General features: G+C 28.1%; 1 protein-coding gene across 1 annotated transcript in view; it reads left to right on the top strand.

The window, feature by feature from the left end:
- LOC100206654 (lysosome-associated membrane glycoprotein 1) overlaps positions 1 to 19650 on the top strand; it is a 32985-nt gene that overhangs the window by 10719 nt on the left and 2616 nt on the right. Inside the window, exons 3-4 of the mRNA XM_065787956.1 lie at positions 10254 to 10410; positions 15669 to 15854. Of these exons, the coding sequence (XP_065644028.1) occupies positions 10254 to 10410; positions 15669 to 15854 (343 nt within the window). The remainder of the gene's footprint in view (positions 1 to 10253; positions 10411 to 15668; positions 15855 to 19650) is intronic.

Below are 19650 nucleotides of genomic sequence, written 5' to 3' on the forward strand. Positions count from 1 at the left end.
CAAATAAATGTACTTAGGTTTTCTTTTCAATTCTAATTTTTCGTATTCTAATAATTATATTCAATATTAGTGATGAACTTATGTAAATTAAACTTTTGAATTTATTTTAGAGAGGTTTGTCCGTCGAATAAAAATATACTTACTAAAATTTGTGGCAATTTAATTTACGGACCCTAACATCGCTTTTAAAATATCGAAGACTTTGTATACCTAATTTAGCTCATAAAAACTAAAATGATTTTCATTTCATGTTTCTAAAATTGTGAAATAAGCTTTTTCCAATAATGCAATAATAAAAACAAATACAATTTGCTTACATTGAGTTTTAGGGTTTCAAATACATGTTTTTCTTAGGGTATTTTACTTTTGTCGCCATATTGGTTTCAGAATCTTCAGAAAAAATAACAATGCTGAAAAACTTTTTGTTCTGGAGATATGACCCTAGTAAGTAAAAAAAAAGTAGGCAGTAAAAATTTATAGTGTTGAATTTGTGACGCTATTTGCTGAACCACAGACTAAATTTTAGGCATGATATAAAAGTTGTATTAAATAATTAGCAATCTGCACCTTTGGTTTACTAAGAGTCCAATTTTTTAAGATATATCACCTTTTCATTAAAAAAATATAAGATCCCAAAAATATGATATTTAGCTACTGGCTGATATTGAAATTTGTGTAAGCCTTACAAAATATGTTCTGAAATAGTCGAGTGGGGATTGTTTCGGAAATTGGACCGTTTGGCGTGAAATGACCCTTTAGGAGTATTTATTTGTATAAGTCTTTATAACGTGACTGTACTTTTAATGCTGATTGGTGTTTCATTAGATGCAAGTAAACACTATAACACAAACAAGTTTTAAAAAAGTTTCTTCAACAGTGGTTCTTTGTGACAAGACCTGATGATCTTCTTTGAGTATCCGCCTTTTTTAGTTTTTAACGATATCTTTGCTTTTAGTTTTTCCTTTTTATATACGGGCCCTAGATATTGTACATGAGCTTTCTCAGGATCAATTCTGAGACCCTTATCATTTTAAATATATTTTTATGATATATCCTTAAATACCTTGAATAATTTATGCTGAAGATATAAATTTATGACCTAATATACCCGCTTTATTTCAGTGTTTAAATTTAAACACTGAAATAAAGCGTGTATATTAGGTGTTTGCCTAATTTTGGTTCAACGTAGCTTTATAACAGACGTTGACATTGAAGTAGCTCGGGCTACCGTTAATTAAATTCATTATCATAATTATAATCAAAAACCAAGCTACAACTTTATTTTTCAAGACTTATATATGTGTGTGTGAGTGTGTGTGTGTGTGTGTGTGTGTGTGTGTGTGTGTGTGTGTGTGTGTGTGTGTGTGTGTGTGTGTGATGACATATTGAGTGAGATTTTTAAAATGATAATAACACTCATTAACTTAGTAGAATCCAAATCATAGAGAAATCAATTAAACAGAGAAAAAACCAATATGTTTTAAAGGTCTAAACTAGTAAAAGCTGATTGGTAGTTTAAGAATTATTATTATAATCCAGACTCGATATATATGTCTCAATATGTCATTCCAGTAGAATTCAACAATTTTCCATCTAAGTTGGTGGCACTATATCACAGATTTTGCTCTTCTTTTGAAATTATGTTAATAATAATAAAATATGAAAAATCTGAAGATTTCAGTGTATTTGCATTATTCGTTACTAAATTATAGACATTAAAAGATTTGCGATAGAAGCCTACTTTTTTAAAAACTGTCTTTTTGGCATTTTAATACGTTTATAACTTTTTTCTGTAATACAATAAATGCATATTTTTTTATTTACTAAATAAATGTAACTTAGCCTAAAAAACAAGGTGCAGCTTATTTATTTGATTTCAGAAAAAAATATCAGCACACAAAAGTGGAACAATATTCACTAAATTGAATAAAATGCTATTTTTATGCCATTATAACTTTTTTCTGATGTATAATAAACTATATATAATTTTAGAACTATAATCTCTACCATAAAAGTAGAATTAAAATTAAAAAAATCTTCATTTATTGTTTAACAGAAAAAATATATAAATGGTTAAAGATTGCCAATGATTGAAATCGGCAAATTTTGGGCTGAATTAAAATAGTCGTTAAAATTTTCTGATACCTTGTACCGATCTAATAGTGACAGCAAATAATAATCATATATAGTATATTATTTAGCAAAGAAAATTTTTCATTTATTTAGTAAAATGTAAAAATGACAGGCCATTATATATTATGACATAATCTTATAATTTAGCACGCTAATCTCCACCATAATTATTTTTTTTTAATATTTTCACATAAACTGATATTATAATAAAAAAATTTTATTTAACAAATTAATAAAAAAGTAAGTGGTGCCATGTATACATTATTACAAATCAAAAAATATAAAATTGTCTATTGTTTTTGCTTTTACGGTGCAATTTCGGCTTCCCCAGAATTTCTTGAACTGACGTCACAGGTTCCCAAAACAGGAATCATGTTGAAAAGTAAATTTATGTATGAAAATAAAGATTAGACAGTAAACTAATCTTCTTCAATATAAAATTATGTATGTCTTAGATTATTAAATAAAAATAGACTGTACATGTTAAGATAGGACTGAATATCTGATTAAATTCATATTTAATACATTGACCTTAATGTTTTATTAAAAACATGGTCATCAACTAAACTAACCAAAGTCATGATGATTATTGGCAATGGTAAATAGTTTACCAATAAACTATTTCTCATATTTAATCAGGATATATATTGTCTCACCTGATGTCAGTCAATGTTTTGGATACAGAAGTGGATTGTATATTTAAACATATTGTATATTCAAACATATAAAACTGTATTGTATATTCAAACATATTGTTTATTCAAACATATTGTATATTCAAACATATAAAACATGATTTTTCTGAAATTTCAAAAAAGCTACCTTTTTATTGTTATTGCTATTATTTCTTGTAATTAAAAGTGTATTTACTGTATTTATTAAATAACCTTGCTTTAACTGGAATGACAAGAGTTCCATTGATATGCTCGCTGAGAGTATAAGCAGCAAGACCATTATTTCTTATTTGAAAGGCATGGAAAGATCGGGTTCCCCTTATTGGATCAGTCATCTTTTGGTATCGAGCCTGTAGAAATGATTGGCATTGAATCTAAAATTAAAAATTATATTTATTCATTACTATATCATTTTTACTAATTATTTTTCATACTTTTTCATTCATTACTATTTTTTAATTATTTGTTTTCTATTATTTATTTCTTTATTTCAATTTTATTATTATTGGCAAAGTGGCAAAAAAATTCCATGAGGTTTCTACACCTTCTACAAAATGGTGTTTGTGGTTTGCAAGATTCACTAAGTTGTATCTAAAATCGTAGAAATGTATGCTGTACAACCTTACTAAGGTTGTTAATTAGCATATTATTATATGTATAGATTACTCACCGATTTTTGTATTGTGCAGATGATCCATAACTGAAATAATGAACGTGTTTAAGTTCTAAAACCAGTGATTTGACTTTTAGTAAAAGTTCTTTTTGGAATGAGTAAACAGCAAAATGGTTATGATCCGTGGAGTTTAATAGTATGCAGTAACATTTTGATGTTAAGCAATCGGTTGTGTTGTAGTTGGCAACAAATGGATGTAATGTCACTTGAGTGGCTGAAAAGTATGCTGCTTGTATGGAATTTTGAACAACACATCTATAATTTTCGGCAAAGTTACCTATTATTAGAATTTCATTTTGCGGTAGTGACTCCTTCAGATTTCTAAGGTATGCAGCTTGTCTATGCCTGACAAATGCATGAATGGATAGTTTCCAAATACCACCTTCTGTGATTGTTGTTAATTCACCGTGGTCAACATTAACCCATTGTTTGAAAGTGTAAGTGTCAGTATTGTAGCATATCTTTTTAGTTCCATCTTTACAGCGTCAACTCCACCACAGTTCTCACATTTGTGGAGCATGCATTCTTCTGAATTTACACTGCATACTTGTTTAGCCATCATGGTTTTTAGCTCTAAGGAACTCTCAAGATCACAGAGTTTGAGTTTTGGGTTTTCATGATGCTGACATACGCAAACACTGTGGGTGGTAGAGGACTATGCCAAAACACACCATTTAAGCCTTAAACTGGCAAATGTGGAGAAACCAACCCTTATTTCTGGGTATTTTAATTTGAACGCAGCATAAAGTTCCATTAAGTTGCATAGAATTAAAATTTTTTGTTTATGAGATTTTCTTACATCAGTATTAACACTAATAGTCTTTCTTGCCGGGAAGTAAACGAGAATTTTCTTCATTTTCATAAAACTCTTCTACTGTTTTACTAACATCAGGTGTCAACTTCTTTCTAGTATGCCTCTTTCATCCCTTAGTTTCCTTGCCTCTCTTACCATATACTGTGTAGTGTTAAACTCTTGCATTGTAAATTCAAGTGTACAATGTATTGGGACAAGTGTCAGCAATTTAATTTTTCAATTATGTTAACTTCTTTGTCATATTTCTCCCTTAACTTCCTAACAAAGTAGTCTAATAATTCTGCTTTAAGACTTGTTTCTGTATCACTGGCTTCAATGATATTAATAGAATTTACTGATCCATACACCCTTCGATCTTTAACTTTGACTCTACTGTGTAGTTGTTCATTGCTTCTTTTTTTGTTAACTATAGGGGAATGTCCAAACGATGTTAAACTTATATTGAGATCTTCAACATTATTTTTTAAATATCTATCACCCTTATAATCAGGATCATTTTCTATTTCAACACTGATTCCATCATTTTTTGCTTTCAGCTTTCTTAAGCAGGGACAACATATCTTTTGGTCAGGAATTAGGGAGTTGTGTTTGCTGTGATGAACAAGAGTTATAGGGGTTAAATTCTTTTTAATTACCTTTGTGTGAAGATTCTGAGGATTACAACAGCTACGAAAATTATTGCCATAATATCGAAAATATTCCATTTCATGGTGAGTGCAAATTGTCTTCTAATTTTGTACACTAATTCTTGTTCTCACGCTTAGCAAATACTTATTTTCATGTGTTGTATCACAAACATCTGACTTTGTGACATAGGATAATTTGTGGCACTCTTGATTTAAATGATCATCTAATGAACACGTGTTGTTAGCCATTATGCCTGAATAATAATTAAATAATATGCATAAATAATCAATCAATATCAAATCTGAATAGCTGGTATTTGTTTTTAAAAAAGCACATTGAATGCAAATTCTAAAATGAAACTAAGAGTTAATAGTAAAAATTTCAAATGCTAATAAACTAGCTTCCTTATTGAATGCAAAGTGCATACAATTATTTAAAACTATATATGTTTTTAATACACACTATGAAAGAAAAACAAAAACCTAAGTACTTTATTAAAAAAGATTATTTAATTATAACTTAAAATTTTCTATATTTTACTTTAACTTACTCACACACACACACACACACACACACACACACACACACACACACACACACACACACACACACACACACACACACACACACACACACACACAAACACACACACACACACACACACACATCCACACATGAAAACTTTTCTTTTCCAAATAATATACTATATATGATTATTATTTGCTGTCATTATTAGATCGGTACGAGGTACTAGAAAATTTTACTGACTACTTTAATAAAGCCTAAAATTTGTCGATTTCAAATTGACAAATTTTGGTCTTAATTAAAGCCCAATTTTGTAATTTTTAACCATGTATATGTTTTTTCTGTTAAACAATAAATTAAGACTTTTGTAAATTTTATTTCTACTTTTATGGTAGAGATTAGTTCTGAAAGTATATATAGTTTATTATACATCAGAAAAAAGTTATAATGGCATAAAAATAGCATTTTATTCAATTTAATGAAAATTGTTTCACTTTTGTGTGCTGATAATTTTTTTCTGAAATTAAATAAATAAGCTGCACCTTGTTTTTTATTTGGCCTATGTTATATTTATTTAGTAAATAAAAAAATATGCATTTATTATATTACAGAAAAAAGTTATAAATATATTAAAATGCCAAAAAGACAGTTTTTTAAAAAGTAGGCTACCATCACAAATCTTTTAATGTCTATAATTTAGTAACAAATAATGCAAATACACTGAAACTTTCAGATTTTTCATATTTTATTATTACTAACATAAAAGAAGAGCAAATCTGTGACATAGTGCCACCAACCTTTTGTTGAATTCAACTAGAATGACCCATATGTAAAACTAAAACGTTTGTATATTTGTAAGAGTATTTCATTAAATTAATGGTATTTTAAAAAAAGTTTCGTTTTAATTTTTAAATCAAGGGAAACATTTTGTGTGAATAACAATCATCAGGGCCTAATGAATTGTTTTAAGGAGTACTCATTTTAAACTTTTCTTTATTTGGAACATTAATTCCTTTTGCAACAAAAAATGATAATAAGTTGTTTTCTGCAGCATTTACAGTGGCTAAATGTTTTGTCATGGTGCTAACGTTGTCAAGAGTTAATTTTGCATTAGTACGAATTCTTTAACCTACCTTTACAAATTTAACAATCTTTGCAGATTTGGTACCCAAAAATGATTTTTCTGAGTTTTGAATTAAATAATAACTAAATAAAAAAACTAATCTTTTTGATTTATTAAATCTGCAAACCTTTTCTAATCGGCGTACTAGGTTTCATCTCCTTGTTGCATCTTTAAACTTCAGAGTTCTATGGTAACCTTTTCTAAGATGTTGGCGTTCTAAGGTTCTAAGGAATTGGTGTTCAGTTGTTCATATGATGATTCTATTCTATTTAAAAAATCAATCCAACTTTTGTTAGTAAAAACTTTGGACCAGTCCCAAAATTACAGAAGATCAAGCGCAAAAAATCTATGTTGTAACCATGTTTTAAACATTTCCAAATGAGCAGTAGCCCGACGTTATATTTAGCATTCTGAAAGTAAAATTGGTGTGCTCACTTGTTTGTCAAAATTTATTTTAAACCTAAGCATATTCCCCTATATCAGTTCAAAACTTTATCAAGAAAATATTTTGTCGAGATCTTCTTAAAACAACTCTGAATTCAAACTGTTAAGATGTAAAATTATGAGGAACTCTATTAATAATAACTCTGATTAAATACTATTTTAGATGGTACGATGAAAGATGCAGGTGGTAAAGAATCAGAAAGTGTAAATTGTTGTCAAACAGATTCATATTTAATACTTGATCAATTTATTACTAAATCCGTCACTTTAGAAAAAGCCTCAACTTTTAAAAATTGTTCACAGTTTTTGTTTTAATTTGCACGTTTTTAACTTTTAAAACGCGTGTATATTCGCGTGTACAAATATGGGACTGATATTTCTAGGTAAAAAACAGGTAAAAGGTTCTAAAGATATACAAGTTTTCTTTACAAAGGTATTTAGCTTTTTAATTTTAGTTATGTAAGTTTTAATTAGGATCTAACTTTATCCACTTCTAACTTGAGTATTATCGGAATCTAATCTACTCATTGTTTTATTGATTTGATTTAGTTTATGAATTTTAATATATTTAGGTTATGAACTTTAATTCTTTTACTTTATAGCGTTTTATTATTTCTTTATCCACTGTTTCTTTTGATATGTTTAAATAAGATATACAAGTAAAAAATATATGCAATTTCCTGGAACTCAAGGGAACATTTTTAGAGCTGAAGTTTTACTGCTACGTACTAAAATATTTATACGAATTTCAAACTTAACTGAGGAAAAAAATACACGTATAAAAATAGTTTTCAAACATTTATAGTCAAATTATATAGAGTCAAAAGATTATCTCAAAATAAAAGATATAGTAAAATTATCTTTTGACACTCTTTACAAATTACATTTAATACTAAGAGTAAGAATACTTAATACTAAATACTCTTTAAAATTCTAAACAAAGGTTGCGCCACGCAAACTTTGTTTAGAAAAGGAAGGTTTTATGTTTCATAAAGTTGATAACCTAAGAGCATTTTTTAACAATACTTAGATTTCTTAAATTCTGAAATATGTTAGGAGTAGTGTTATCACGTTGTTAGGAGCAACAAAAACATTTTCAAGACTGTAAAAATAAGTTTAAGTCACAATTTATTAATATCAAAATAGTTGTTTTCAATTGTTTTAAGTAATTAATATTATTTTTATTTTGTTTTTTACTTTTGCTTTGATGATATTTTTTTTCTATTAAATTATAACTATGCTGATTCCCTAATAACACTAAAATAACAAAAAATGTAGTACTTTAATGATATAAAAATGGGGGGAAAATCTTGCTGAACAAATTGTTTTTAATGTAATTGCAAATTGGTTTAAGTGGTTGTTATTAACATTGCCCAATGCCTAACAGAACTAAAACAACGAAGTTTTTTTTTATCATAGTATATTAAAATTATTATTTGTTTCTAAGAAGTTTTCTTGTGAAGTTAAAAGAAATTTTTTTTTCACCTGCAACTCTAAATGCTTTATTTACGTTATATATAACCCTATTGTTCCATTTTCTATACTTTAGTATAGAAAATGTAACTGTAGGGTTATATTATTGCTATTACTACACAATAGTTAAATCAATTTTCAATTGATAGTAGGATTGACCGGGGTACGTTGGCCCGCTATTTTTTCTTTGATGTGTAATTTTTTAGCTATTTATGTTTTATTTTATTTTTTTATGGAAAAAAAGTTGATAAGACCCTAGACTACCCATAAATAACATTATTAAAACTCATAATCAGTTTTTAATATATTTTAAATTTTGTTAAGTTACGTCTGATAGTCTAACGTGCCCAGGTATTGAGGTATGTTGGCCCTCGCGTATTAAATGGAGACAAACTCAACTTTCAGCAAATTCTTTTGTTTATGTTATTATATATTTTATTTTACTATTATTTTTTTAATTCATAAATGAAATTAAAAGTGTGTTGGACCTTAGTATGAAACTCTATAAATATATATTAAATAAAAAACAATAAATCCTTACTTATTTAATAGCCCAAGTTTGTTTTATAATTTCAAAGCATTTCAAAATACAAAATATTATTATCGAAAATAAAAACAAGCTAATTAAAAAAAAAAAGATATGGTCAATGTGCACCATTTGTAATAGACCAATCTGTCCCGTCGTAATGTTTAGAGAATAAACGGATTTATTCTTAAACCATTAACCAATATTATTTAACATTATATACTAAAATAATCCTTAAACTATAATCTTTAACTTTAGAGCTTGGATGATGCATTACTGTTGATTACTAGTGAGCATATTAACTTCAAAATTTACTTTGATGCATCGAAAATTGTTAAAATGACCCCACAATTCTTACAATGATCTAAAAACTGATGTTTTTTAGAAAGAGGGTTGAATTACTACCAATCATCATTTAAATTCCCAGTTTGCTAAAGGGCATAATTTTTAAATAAACTTGACTAGGCTAACCTTCTCCTATGGCTAACCTGCCCCAGTCCTATGGCAAACCTGCAAAATGTTTCCTAACAAAAGTTAAATCTAATTTTTTTACTATTCAAATTAATAATAAAATAATAAAAGTATTTCTTGTGAATTTTTATTTTTACAGATGATACTATTATCTTTATTTTTTTGAACTCTTTTTCAGGTCTTTTTTATTTATAAATCTTCGAACAACGATACCAAAAATTGGTCTGAATTGAATCTGAAATAACAAGAAGCATTAATCAAATTTTCCATTCTTCTAGAAGTAGCTATTGTAATAACAGTTTTCAAAATTTTTCTTTATATAATGTAATATTTTGCACAACACCATTGCATTTTTTCTATAATAACGCTATCTGTAAGTTTGTTTGACTGTTTACATGCTTTTTATATTGCTTATCAACACGCGTGAACAAGCGATTTTTTTTTTTCAAAACATAGGTCTAGTAGTAACTGTTTCATTATATGAAAGTGGTTGTCACAACTCTTAAAATGCCACCACAATTACAATGTTTCATGGTGCCCCATTTATCATGGTGCCCCACTCTCCCCTACTCAATTAACCAAAGTTAAAACAAATTTTAACAAAAGATGAAACAAAGTTTAAATTTTACGGCATTTTTATGGCATTACTATTAAATTCTTTTTATTTGAAAACCGGTAGTTACTTCCGTTTGATGCATTATAAATAAAATACAAATTTATAAATACTTATTTGATGATCGCATTTTAGAAATCTGATGATATTTTTTTAGCCTGTTTGGTTAAATCAAAATGCTTCCATAAAAGGATCTTGTGGTTCCAGTTCTTTCATCACACTTCATTACTCGTCACCTTTATCAATAATATTGACAATGAACTTTTACGCAGATGCAAAAGAATGGAGTTTAACAAATATTACAGTAAACTTAGGTAAACTTACAGTTTTATGTTTGTGTCTGGGTGTTTTAACACAAATATATAATTTATTGTTTTTAAAAGATTTGAAATGATCTTTATTAAATTAAATGTTTATTGAGGTATCTGTAAGTGTGTTCTAAATTTTCTCTTTTTACTTACCATAGGTATATAAAGAAAAACATCAGTCCATACTTTTGCATCAATGTTGTTAGAACATTCAGATAAAACTTGTTTAACCTTACCATCAGGAAAACAAAAAAATTACTTTACTGCGTGAATAAAAACTGATATTTCTTTGAGTGTTTTCATCAAATTTTGCGGTTACAATCTAGAGTGGAAAAGTAGTAAAAATAAAGTACTTAAAAGTAATTTAAAAAGTACATAACTCCAAACTTATGTTTACTTATTTTTTCAGATATTGTCATCAAAAACCAAATTTTATTCAAGGTATATTTATGATTAACACTTATAAACATTTCTTCAAAAAAGAAACGTTTTTTCCAATCACTTTCTGTTAAGCCGTTTGTCAGGTCAGATTATTCTGCTGCTGCTGGTAATATGTAATCCAATACAACCTGTTTCATGTCCTGCTGCCTTATAGAATGCGCTTTTTTAGGCAAACAAAAGGAGATGCCAACTCTGACTTAACACACTCCCTGCCTTGGTGCTCCTAGTTGAGTAAAGGCTACTGTTTTGTAGAAGACCTCCTAACCAAAGATTTACGAACTAAACAGACTTTATCTGTTGACTAGCTTTTCAACCATTGAATGCTGTATCTTTTTAACTCATTGCATGGGTTTTGCTTGTGTCTCTGTTTTTATGACTAGGCAACTCATTCTATTATCTCCTAATGACTCTAAAACTTAGTTTCATTGTTCTGAGGCCGGTTGGTAGTCAGGTTTTTCGAACTCTGTGGTAGCTCAAAGAGGCTGATTCCATCAAACGCGGTAAAAAAATCAGAGTATCAACAGTGCCGTGTTGTGCATGGGTGGTGTCCCTGTTTTTAGTTTTAGTATGCATTGTCGAGGCCACGTTTAGAGCCCTTTGTTAAAGCTTAGAGTTTATTAGTAGTAATGCACTATGTAAGGCTAATTTGAGTTCAGCTGTCTCATCTTGTGATCTTAGGGTTGATGGTTATCTTGCTTTAATTCGTAAAGACCCCATTAGTCACATGCGTAGCCTGGGTATTTACATTCAAAAGAATTCACCCATTTGTCAAAATACTAGGTTTGAATCCTCAGACTATTGTTTTATGTACTTTTGTTTACCACTACTTCAATATATTGCCTTTTCCTTTGTTCTATACCGCTTTTCTTTATCAAGACTGCATTCTTTTCGATGTTTTTATGATCAAATCGACCAGGCCCTTTCTTTTTATCCCTCAGCTAATATCGCTGTTCTTTGTGACTTGAATGCTTATTACACTGAATGGTTTGGTCCCAGTGTCAATGACTCTGCAGGCGTTTAGTCCTACAACTTTTGCCTTTCTCAATCCCTTACACAAATAGTCAACTTTCCAACTCGTTTTTCGGACAATCCGAATTATTTACCTTTTCTACTCGGCTTATATCTTGTTTCTGATCCTATTTAGTGCTGATCACGGTGTGATCACGGTGAACAGCACTAAATAGAACATATTTACTATTTAAAAGTTGATTGGGACTCTTTCCGTTATTTTCTTTGTGATGGCACTTGGGTAGAAATCTTTAGTCTTTCTGTTGACAATTGTGCTTCTTATGTAACTTCTTGGATTGGAATCTTTTATTCCTGGCATGGAATAAAAGATTCCAGAAACCTAGTATTTTGACAAATGGGTGAATTCTTTTGAATGTAAATACCCAGGCTACGCATGTGACTAATGGGGTCTTTACGAATTAAAGCAAGATAACCATCAACCCTAAGATCACAAGATGAGACAGCTGAACTCAAATTAGCCTTACATAGTGCATTATTACTAATAAACTCTAAGCTTTAACAAAGGGCTCTAAACGTGGCCTCGACAATGCATACTAAAACTAAAAACAGGGACACCACCCATGCACAACACGGCACTGTTGATACTCTGATTTTTTTACATGGAATCTTTTTTTCCCTCGAGACAATTCTGAGTCAAGCTTCACTCTACTTCATAATTTTTTTCTCATTGTGCTGCTACAATTTCTAATCGTAACAAAGACTTCCATATTAATCGTTAAAATATTTTTCCAGAAAACAGACGTCTGTTTGCTATTGATAGTACCATTATAAAAAGGTTTTTTCTAATCCCAAAATCCGTTTTTCTTTTTTCACAAAATCTTGTATTTCATCTAAAAAAATTGGCTCCAGAGACTACTGGAGAATCTTTAACACTGTCTATAATAAGGGCAAATCTTATATTCCTCCTTTCTTGCACGGTTTAGATTTTGACCCTTCGTCTAAAGACAAAGCTTAATTGTTTGCTAAGAACTTTTCATTAATCTTATCTCTTGATTCCACTTATCACATCCTACCTGATATTGCTCAAAAACAGGCTTATCCATTGCTTATTATTTTTATCACTCCAGCTTCTGCATCTAAAGTGATTTCCTGCTTAGACTCTTTTACAGCTTGTGGTCCAGACAACATTCCTAGTAAAGTCTTGCAGAAGTGTTCTACGGAGCTGTTATCTATACTTTCAAAACTATTTTTTCAAGTGCTTATCAGAGTCTTATTTTCCAGCCTCTGGAAAGCGGCACCTGTTATCTCTATTTTAAAAATTCTGGCGAGCAATTTAATTTGTCTAACCACCGTCCATTAGTTTTTTTCTATTAGAAACAAGGTTTTTGAGTCTTTATTTAACAAACACTTAGTCTCTCATCATTAATCTGATTACTTACTTTCTGATCATGGATTGCGATCTTCTCGCTCTACTGCTGATTTGTTAATAGTAATAACGTAGAATTATATCATGCATTAAATGGATATGGAGAGATTACGGCTACCGCACTCAACATTTCTAAAGCCTTTGATAAAGTTTGGCATGCTGGTCTTCTCCATAAACTCTTTTCTTACGGTATATTAGGTAATATCTTTGGCACTATTGAGCCTTTCCTTACCAATTGTAGTATAAAAATTGTCACTGATGGACAGCACTCTTCTTCATTTCCTGTAACTTCAAGGCTTCCTCAAAGTTTTATCCTTGGTCCCGTACTATTTTTAATTTACATTAAAGATCTCTTAGAAATTCTCATATTTAAGGTGGCATTGTTTGCTGATGATACTATCATTTATTTTTGTCTTGATAAGAAGCCAACATTTTCTTGGAGGAAACATTTCAGTTTGAAAAGGGTCTCATTTTTGTTACAGCATATGGCTCTCAGTGGTTAGTAAACTTTAACTCAGATAAAACTCTTTTCTTTTTTTTTTAAAATTTTTTAAATATTTTTTTGGCCAATTTTAATCGCAACAATCTAGATCTTTTTATATATTTATAAACGGTAATGTACTCAATGAGTCATCTGCCCTTCGTCATCTAGGATTAACTCTTACTTCCGATCTTTCTTGATAACCATATATCAAATCTATTGCAAAATTAGCACCTGCTAAGGTTGCATCTCTTTATTATGCTCGCCACTTTCTTACTCCGGATTCTATTCATTTTCTCTACAAATCTTAAACCCGTCCTTGTATGGAATACTGTCGCCATATCTGGGGAGGATCTTTCGATGATGACTTTTTTCATTTTAGACAAGGTGCAAAAACATATATTTTGTATAAATTTATATTTTAATATATATTTTAATGTATTTTTAATAACTTTTAGTAATTCCCTTTTTTATATTTATATTATTATTCTTACATTATTATTATATTATTATACATTTTTATATTTATATTATGATTTTACATTTTTTTACGAGTCTCACTGTTCTTTTATTTCAACAAAATGCAGTTTAAATTGTAATAAAGAATAATAAAAAGCGTAAAGGAATTTTTAATGTTAAATTCATAATAATCATATTGATAAGTGTTAATACATCATTTGTGTTTGAAAAAATTGTGTGACTGTATATATATATATATATATATATATATATATATATATATATATATATATATATATATATATATATATATATATATATATATATATATATAAGTACTATTTTTTTACTTTTGATCAAATAATTTAATTAGGATAAATACTCATCAACTCCCACTGTCATAACTTTTTCATGAGTTGGTATATTTCATTAAAAAAACCAAAAATGTGACAAAGTTTTTAAGATCGTTTTAATCAAAAAAAAGAATATTTTGCTACATAATTATTTTTGTTGAAAGTCAAAAGTAGGTAAAAAAAAAAGGTTTGACAATACATTTTGTTATTTTCAAAAAAATTAAAACAAAAAAGTTAATTGCATCAATCATATTGAAAGAACTGCGTAATATTTCAGGCAATAAAATCTTTTAAGCTGTCAGATGCCAATTCAAGTTAATACATTCTGAACCGTAGTGTTAACACTTAACGCATCTAGCCAACTAATCTAGTAATATTATTTTTTCTTTTATGTGCATAATTTCTTATTTGCCACAAATTCATCAGTTATTATCTTTTTTACGTAAACTCAATAAGATCCTTAAAGTGTGTAAAGCTAAAAATTTCCAAATTATTGCAATAAGAACCATTTCTTTAAAAAATATGATTATTTGAAAAAAAATTACAATGTTGTTTTACTACTAACGCACATTTTAAAAAGTCACATATTTCTCTAAACATACAGATAGCAGATGAGTTAAAATTTTAATGAACTTTAATAAATGTATGGCTTTAGGCACAGAAACGCATCAGGGCCGAAGACGCCGGGGGGCCTTTAGAAAAAAATTGCTTCCCCACTATTTTTCTAAAGGACCTTTTTTTTTTCCTTTTAGAAAAATCTAGACTTTTTTAAAATATTGACAGTTTTGCCCCATCAATTCGAAGCCAGTGTCGTCGGCCCTGAACGCTGCAATTGATTAGTTGAACTATGAAGTTTAAAAGTTGCTGCCAACCAAATTGCTACATTTAAAAGGGAACATAATTTAATAATTATTTTGTGCTATATACATGTAGAAAAAATTGTTTTGCAATGTTTATTGTTAAAATAATTTCGTAAGAAATTACACGTAATTTCTTACGAAATTATTTTAACACTCTGTACAATTTGCACGCCTTGTATGATCTGAAAAACGTTACCATAAAGTAACATATTTAATTTTATTTTTTAATATTTAAATGTATACATAAAAAACTATTAATATTTCTGTTTCTTTAGTTAATGCATATTCAAAACTATGGAGTGTTCAGGCAGGACCAAATATAAAAGCTCCTCTTAATCATTCTTATCACTGTGAAGATGAACTGGAATATAATCTTGTCTCTGGCAAAAACAATGTTATCGTAATATTGAAAAGCATTACCATTCAATCAAATATAATCAATGGGTTGTATAATAAAAATCGTAAGTAGTTTTTATTTTACCTGTATTTTGTTTATTTTGTATAATTTGTTTGTCGTAGTACAACCAATATTAAAAAAATGAATTTCACAAATTTACAATGACAAGTAATTTAAAAAATATAAACAAAGTAATATAATAAATCTAAACAAAGTATCTAAAATAAATATAAACAAGATATCTGAAATAAATATAAACGATGTATTTGAAAGTAGATCACATAATGTCATTAGAACCGCTTAAACAAGTTTAAATAAATTTGTAGTTAAAAATAAATTTAATATTAACATAAAAAAGTATATAAAAAGTTAAATTAAACATTGATACATTTATTAAATCGTACTAGTAATAGTAATTCAATATATTATCTAATGAAAGAATGAGGTTTTTCAGTTTTTTTTTAAAAATAGTGAAAAGGCTTAGGTTGAGCAATATCAAAATTCGGCAAAATAATTTTATTCCAAATGTGTGGTAACCAATAGACGATAGAATATTGATTAAAATTCGTGGGGCAAAAAGGTTTATATAAATATTTAATTTTTCTTAAAATTTATTTATTAATGGGTTTCAGAGAAAAAAGATCTTTTATAGTAGATAAGGATAAGTTATTTTTCCTATCCGAATTCGTTAAAAACGTGGCATATATATACTCGTATATATTTAGAATTCTCATTTCAACAAAAGATGTTTCGAGTGAGAGAAGCAAACAGCTATATTTATTACGCGGATCGCTCGTTTCTGACGGCGATTAAGCCATCGCAACTTTTTTCTCTACTACCCCAGGCAATATTAGCTTAATTTGAACAAATGTGTAATAAAATATTAATTAAGTTGGATTAAACTTTTCTTATTGACGTAGACTTGTGCTTTATATAAAATTTTTATGTTTTAAGAAACCTTAGTACTTATATTATCAATATGATGGTTCCAAGTTATGTTTTTATCAAAATTAGCACCTAAAAATTTAGTAATTTAATCTCTTTGTCCCCTTTAAAAAAAGGAGTAATTTTAGCAACTTTTAAGTATTAGTATTAATAGAAGTTCTAATTATTTTTAAAAAGTCAGCTTTTAACTGTTGGAAAAATCGAACAATCATTGGTAACGCTTCCATTTATTTGATTAACTCCAATTGATTCTTTTGTTAACTGTTTTGAAGACATCTACAAACTCCTCAAACGTTAATTAGGATGATAATGCATCTGATACTAAAAAATCTGTAAACAAAGATTTGTTGCAAGGTATCTTTTTAGAAATGTTAAATCTATATCAGTGAAATATTTGTTAAATTCTTGAGCACTTGGTTCATATAAACTTTTGTTATCAATTTTTGTTTTTCAATAATTTCTTTCATTCTTTTTCAAGTGTGTTAAGTGTCGTTTTTAAACGTATTAAGTAATTGGGAGTAACAGATTTTTATTTAAGTTTTATGCAGATTTTTACAAACAGATATTTATAGCTCTTATATGTTTTTTTACTAACAACAGTCTTTGTCATCAAAAATTTATATATAGTTTCTGCTTAATCCTGGATGATTTTTTATTAGTTTTTATATATACAGATATACTATTTTTTTTTATTTTTGGTGTAAATCATAAAGTTAGCATTTTTTTAATAGAAAGGTTGAACACGACGTTAAACACAGGTTGAAACAACGTGCTGAAAACGTAAAAAGATTATATGCATTATTTCTTATGTCTATATTAAACTTTTAATTCAGAAAATTAATAGTTTATATTTTCTTATAGGCGGGGCTAATTCATAATGAGAATGAGTCTTCTTAATACTAAAAAATTCTAAAAATTAACACATTCTAAAAACTACCCTATAAAATCACATTTAAGTCTCCAACCTGTCCTTTCTCCTAAAAGTATTATGTTAAAATACTTAGCTCAAAGTGTTAATGTTTTTGAACTCTTAGCAAATTACCATCAACTGACAACTTGAGTGTGTTAAGAAATGCTGATCTTTCGTATTTTTTTGCTAATTTTTTGAACTTGAGTGTTTGTTTGTTTTTATTTATAATGAAGCTAATTCATAACAGTGTTCTAAATACAAATAAAATAATAAAAATTTAATCTCCTTTTACTATTCTTATTGCAATGTGAGCTTACTTCTTCCCCGCCCCCCCCCCTCCCTCCTAGGGGGGCTTTTTATGTGAGCTGTTAGTTTGTTTCATTAGTGCAGACATTATATATGTTTATAAACATTATTTATTATGGGTGTTCAAAATAAAAAGTTGGGATAAATTAAAAAAAAAACACGATTACAAAAACTAATCCCAAAAGCATTGACATTTACCATGTGCTTAAGCCTCAAAAAATGTTTCAAATAGTTTCCACGTAATTTGAGTTCAAATTAAATCTCAATATTTTGTAAAATTTTGTGAAATGTGCTTATAATGGTTCAAACTTTTTTGTCTAGATTGTTGTATATCCTGGTTTTTTCATAATTGTTGTTTAAATTAAAAAAAGATTCCACAAAAAAATACGCCTAAAAAATAATTTTAACGCACATTTAACAAAAGAAAGATTAATTTAACTAAAGAATGCATAATAATTCAGTTCTTTATATGACTTATATTATAATCACATAGTTCGACGTCTGTAAAATACATTTAAGTTTATTTTAAGTAAACTTTATAGAAAAATATTTTTTTTAAAGTTGATTGATTTATACAAACTTTTTTTTTTTTTTAAACTTAAATCTTGTTTTGATTAATACTAAAATTCAGTTTATCGTATGGGTAACAGAAAGATTAAAAAATAATTTATTGTTTAAACAATTTAAAATAATTAAAAGTAAACAATTTTTGACAAATTGAGATTTACGAGATTTTTCAAATGAAGACGATTTTTAAAGCCTGAATACAAAGAAAGTTTTTAAAGTGTTTGAAATATATATATTTTTTAATAATAAATCGAATCAAGCTTCAAGGAAAACAGGTACATGAGATTTTTTTATTTTTTAATAATAAATCGAATCAAGCTTCAAGGAAAACAGGTACATGAGATTTTTTTATTTTTTTATTGTTTAAAAGATTTTTTATTAACTTAATAGTACTTTGTTTATTTTCTGAAGAAAATGGATTTTATTTGAAAGAATTTGCATTTTTATTTATTATATAGATTTCCCGAGAAATCTTGCATGATGAACAGCTCCAATCTTTTTAACTTTAATGTTAGAAGCAGATAGATAGCTGACCACTAGCTCTGTCAGCTCTTTTCTATCTTTCGTGACAATATCATTTCTTAATAAATAAAACCTACAATAGCCAGAAGATAATATAGCAGCTTTTTTAATAACAGTTTTTTCAACTTCTTCCCAAAAACATTTAACAAACAAAGATGATTTATACTCAATATGTTACTCAAGCTCTTATTTGATATGTTACTCGATATGTTATTCGATATGTTACTCAATATGTTACTCGATATGTTATTCGATAAGTTACTCGATATGTTACTCGGCTGCTCGAACATGTTTTTGAATTGTTTAAACAGAGGATAAACTAAAGGATTATTAGAGGTCCTAGTTTTTTCAATCGTTACAGTTTCACAGAAGTCTGTAATTCATAACTCAGAAACGCCTGACGAACTATGATGTCTGCAAGCTAAGAGAACTAGATACTTATCTAGCGCAGTAGATACTCTTATTAGAGATCCTTTATGTGTACCTGTATTTCTTAATGTTGTATTTAAACGAAGTAATCCAATTTTTGATTCAAGATTTTAATCTTTTAGGAGTTTCATTACTACATTGTCCTGGTCTTTCTCAGATGACGAGGCTAATAACGTAACAT

The sequence above is a fragment of the Hydra vulgaris genome, chromosome 01 (assembly GCF_038396675.1).
Source record: "Hydra vulgaris chromosome 01, alternate assembly HydraT2T_AEP".
NCBI classification, from domain to species: Eukaryota; Metazoa; Cnidaria; class Hydrozoa; order Anthoathecata; family Hydridae; genus Hydra; species Hydra vulgaris.